Here is a 5,054-nt window from a genome sequence, read left to right on the forward strand (position 1 = left end):
AAAAAAAAAAAAAAAAAAAAAAAAAAAAAAAAAAAAAAAAAAAAAAAAAAAAAAAAAAAAAAAAAAAGAACAAAGAATTAGCTGGGCATGGTAGCGTGTGCCTGCAGTCCCAACTACTTGAGAAACTGAAGTGTGAGGATCGCGTGAGCCCAGCAGGCAGAGGTTGCAATGAGCCAAAATCACGCCACTTTACTCCCGTCTGGGTGACAGAGCCACACTCTGTCTCAAAATAAAAAATAAATTTAAAAAGTTTTAAAACCTTGGAAATACTAGTTCATTCCTTCAGCAAACACTTAACTAGTATCTACAGGGAGTCTGGATCTCTATAAAGCCCTTATAATAATAGATTTCGGCAGTGGCCCTGCAGTGACAATGTCACGGTCCCAGAAATACCTGAGGCAGCACCCACTGACCATCTCTTAAGGATCCTACAGAGGACAAGTAGGAGGCCTGCTCTGATCCTCTCCCCTCCTCTAAGTCATGCTTCTCTGAGAGTTTACATGGTTTCAGAGAACTATGTTTTGCTTCCTTCATAGCCTGGTTAGGGTATGCATTCATTAAATACCTATTTGAGAAGTCATACAGCACAACGATTAAGAGCACAGACTCTAGGTCAAGCTGCGTTAGGTTCAAATCCCAGCTCTACTTCTTACTGAGATCTGGAGTAAGATCTTGGGTTTGGGCCTTAGTTATAGTAGTGTGCTGGTAAACCAGCTCTTTGTAAAAGAAAAAGAAAAGCCCGATTTATTTCTGTTGTGCAAATGCCCCTACCATATCTGGTTTCACCAGCCTATTCCCATTGGCTCCAGCAAAACACTACATGGTAAGTCACCACATAGACAATATGGAGACAGTATAATAGTACTTTCCTCACATGGATGTTGTGAAGATTAAGTATATGTTAAGATGTTTAATACAATGCCTAACATTTGGTAAACATTACTTAAGGGTTACTTGCTATTCTTATTGTATGATAACTTGGTTAATATTAGCCTTCTTATTCAATTGACTTTGAATTCCAAAGTGCCCAGACTTATGTTTCTTTAACTTAATCTTTGTCTCCGTAAATGTACATACAGCACAGCATCTAAGGCATAGCAGGCCCTCACTAAACATTTAATGAATTAATAAATACATCAATGAAAGACATTCTTGTATTAGTGAAAAGAGAGATCAGTTGACTTCCAAAATTCTTTCAACAGCCAAAAATCTGTGCTAGAGATAGCCTAGTAGGATAGAAAGGCTCCTGAAGGCAAGATTCTGTCCTCACTGGCTGACTTTCATGTCTGTGAGCTTTGTTGTGTGAAGAAAATCTGGTTTAGACCTTTATTGTTACTTACTAGCTGTGCATATCCTAGAATCTGCTTAACCTGTGTTAAGTTTAAGGTTCTTCATCTGAAATTCAGGATAATACCTAAATCATAGGCTGTGGGGAGGCTAAATGAGGGAATGTGGGAGACCACCTTATAAGCTACAGTGACACAACTGCAAAATGACAAGCTAGGTGAGATGATCTGGAAGATTACCTTCCCTAGTCTGGGCCATTTTTCCACCTTAAAGTTTCATATAGAATGAAGGCAAATGTTGGAGATTCTGTGTCTCTATTCAGTTAATCATGACTTACCTTTCAGACCTTATGCAAAGCCAAATATTCCTATAGCATTCTGAGCAACCCCAATCCAAGTGACTATGTGCTTTTGGAAGAGGTGATGAAAGACACTACCAACAAGAAGTCTACCACACCAAAGTCCTCTCAGCGGGTCCTTCTGGATCAGGAATGTGTGTTTCAAGCCCAAAGCAAGTGGAAAGGTGCAGGAAAATTCATCCTTAAGCTAAAGGAGCAGGTGCAGGTAAAGTTTAAAGTTATTTTGCTCTGTTCATAAATTATTTGATACTAATAATCACACTGTAGCCAGATCTGGAAGCTAGTAAAATTTAGGAGAAAGCTGCTGAGTCAAGGAATGGAGATGAGAAAAAATTGTTTGGCTTTGTTTTCACTGTATGAAAAAACATGTGGCCTAACTTGCAGTTAAGCAGTCCTAGAGGGGAGGTTCCTCAGTCCTTTCCAAAGCTCTGTTTACCAGAGAGAGAAGAAGAAAATGCTTATCTTAAACAGTGTCATGTGACTAAGGAATTTGATTAACACCAATGGAAGGTTCTTTGTTCCCACAGGCATCTCGAGAAGATAAAAAGAAAGGCATTTCTTTTGCAAGTGAACTCAAGAAGCTCACCAAGTCAACTAAACAGCCCCGAGGACTTACATCACCTTCTCAGCTCTTGGCCTCAGAAAGTATCCAAAACAAGGAGGAGAAACCTGTGGGTGGCTTGTCCTCCAGTGACACAACGGATTATCGACAGTGACTAAGGGCAGCATGTTTAACCCAGGTATACTCAGTCATTGCACCATCCTGGAACAGGGCTTAACTTAAACTATTTTGTAAGGTATAATTAGTACAATGTTTTTTATCTTTTCCAATAGGAGGATGTCCCTTGAAGGCAGGTAGGAATGGGACCTTAAAACAGGAAAAGGGCTCTGAAGATACATGTAACATGACAGGCTACTGAACACTGCCAGTAAAGAAAAAAAAGAATATGTAACTTGAGCTTTTATAATTTTAGACCTCCTTATTTTGTAGATAACTAAGCAAAGGCCCCAAGAAGTCAATCAACTTGCCCAAAGTACTATGACAACCATATTTTATCACACAACTGTCTTCATTATTAATAACTGACAGGAACATTCTTCAAGGGCTCTGCGAATCATTCAGCTTTTATTCTTTTGGATTCTAGTTTTATTTTTGTTCTAATTTAGGTCTGATGTAGCCTCAACAACCTCATCTCCTTCTGCCTCAATTAAAAAAATAAAAATCTGGCATCCAGGATGTGGTGGTTAAAAACAAAGCAAAAGAACATAACAGCCTCAATCTTAAAAATGCAGTAAATTTACTGTTTGATATTCACATAAATTTCAGTCTATCTATCTTAAAGCAAATTATTTGAGACCTGAATAAAAGCGTGTGAGGAAACCAATTATAAGTTTCTCCTTTTCACTTAGTTTCCCAAAGAGCCTACTGGTTCATGAAAGCCCACTTGTCACCTGTCCCATAGCAGCTCTCAGATTTAAAATTCACAAGATCAACAGCACAGTGAAGGCATTGCTGCTTATGTGGCAGAGCTTCACCATCCGTCTTTATCACAACCTGCAGAAACTCAAAGAACTCACTGATGCCTCTTGAAAGAGCCAAATTTGATTTATAACGGCCCAAAAGATGGCCCAATACATTAAGACCATGTTTCCACATTTAAAAAGCAACTCCTAAAATAACTAGTGTCCCATATTACACTCTGCAGTCGTCAAAATTTTAAATATTATTTTCCATACCCAGAAGTTAGTATCAAATAAATCATAGGTGTGATGTTATACACACCTCTATAACTTCTGTAATGAGCTGAAATTACACTAAAGCTGGTAAATTGGTCACATACTACTATACATATAAAAAGCCCTCTGTGCTACAAGACTACTTCTTAGGTACAGAATACAACTCCATTAGAAATCTGACTTAAAAATTTTATGCCCACTATAATGAACATTGCTAATTGCTTCTACTTTAGGAGACTGGGGGAGGGTGATAGTGATTTAGATGATGGCCTTTAAATTCTATTGTCCTACAACAAGTAGATATTTTTTCTGACCAATGGATTCACATGACTTTTTTTTTCTTTTTCTAAGCAAGCAGATATTTAGACTCATTCGGTTGACTTCACAGCTTTGCTTAAAGCTAGGAGACTTCTCTTATAGTCATTGGTGCATCTATGTAAATTGACATCCCATGTTATGACCTCCTTTACAATGGTCTTTTCAAGAAAGAGAGCTTGTGAAAAAAATGAAGGGCCTTTCTGTATATGCTCATAAGAAAACAAGTTTAGGGCCAGGCTCAGTGGCTTATCCCTGTAATCCCAGAACTTTGGGAGGCCGAGGCATGTGGATCACTTGAGGTCAGAAGTTCGAGACCAGGCTGCCCAACATGGCGAAACCCTGTCTCTACCAAAAAATACAAAAATTAGCCAGGGATGGTGGTACCCGCCCGCAGTCCCAGTTACTTGGGAGGCTGAGGCAGGAGAATCACTTGAACCTCGGAGGCAGAGGTTGCAGTGAGCTAAGATCACACCACTGCACTCCAGCCTAGGCAAAGGAGCAAGACTACATCTTTAAAAAAGAAGAAAAAGGAAAACAAGTTTAGTAACATAATATTTCATATTTGTTCTAAAATGATCCCTTTTAAAGTTTCAATAATCGACAAATTTTAAAAGAACATATTCATCTTACCTGAAGTAGTAATGCATAGTTGAAGGAATTCCACCTTTTCTTGAAGTTGAAGTTTATTTGAATGTGATTTAAAAAAAAAAAAAAAAAAAAACCTTTCTAAAGAATGTGAAATATTTCTAAGGCAGAAATAGCCTAGAAACATCATGTTCTAACATTGCGAGTGCAGGGGAAATAGTGTCTTCCCCAAACCTAGCCACCAGCGCTGTGGCTGGAAAACTCCGAACCCTTGATATACTGTGTTTCCGTTTCTTCATTTTCAATATACTAATATGCCTCTGTATACAACACTACAGGTGAAGATCTTTCAGCAAGAAGTTAAAGAGTGAACATTGTGGAAAAAAATATCATTTACTTACTTTCATTAGACTTAAACTGGAAATTGATGATTTCTGAACTGAAGCCTTCACACATGTGAGATCCATGCTGAGGAGAAGCAAAAGGGCATAGGGCTAGTTGCCACCAACCAATTTACCCATCAATGTCGCAATGAAGCCCAGGAGACTGCCATTTTATAAATGTCAGCAGTTGGAAAAATCATCACTAATTGACTTAGAGCAAAGGTCAGCTTTGCTTGTCTGTAAAGGGCCAAATAGTAAATATTTTAAGGCTGAGGGCCATACAATGTGTTGCAACTACTCTGCCGCTGTAGTACAAATGCAGCCACAAACCATACATACATGAATGAACATGGCTGTATTCCAATAAAACTTTATGGACACTGAAA

The 5,054-nt window shown here is 38.4% G+C and overlaps 1 protein-coding gene across 1 annotated transcript in view; it reads left to right on the forward strand.

The window, feature by feature from the left end:
* LOC108281689 (1-phosphatidylinositol 4,5-bisphosphate phosphodiesterase epsilon-1) overlaps positions 1–5,054 on the forward strand; it is a 143,792-nt gene extending 138,738 nt beyond the window's left edge. The window contains exons 28-30 of the mRNA XM_017497371.1: positions 1,632–1,850; positions 2,173–2,385; positions 4,624–5,054. Of these exons, the coding sequence (XP_017352860.1) occupies positions 1,632–1,850; positions 2,173–2,361 (408 nt within the window). The 3' untranslated portion in view covers positions 2,362–2,385; positions 4,624–5,054. The remainder of the gene's footprint in view (positions 1–1,631; positions 1,851–2,172; positions 2,386–4,623) is intronic.

The sequence above is a fragment of the Cebus imitator genome, unplaced genomic scaffold (genome assembly GCF_001604975.1).
Source record: "Cebus imitator isolate Cc_AM_T3 unplaced genomic scaffold, Cebus_imitator-1.0 Scaffold230, whole genome shotgun sequence".
Classification (NCBI taxonomy): Eukaryota; Metazoa; Chordata; class Mammalia; order Primates; family Cebidae; genus Cebus; species Cebus imitator.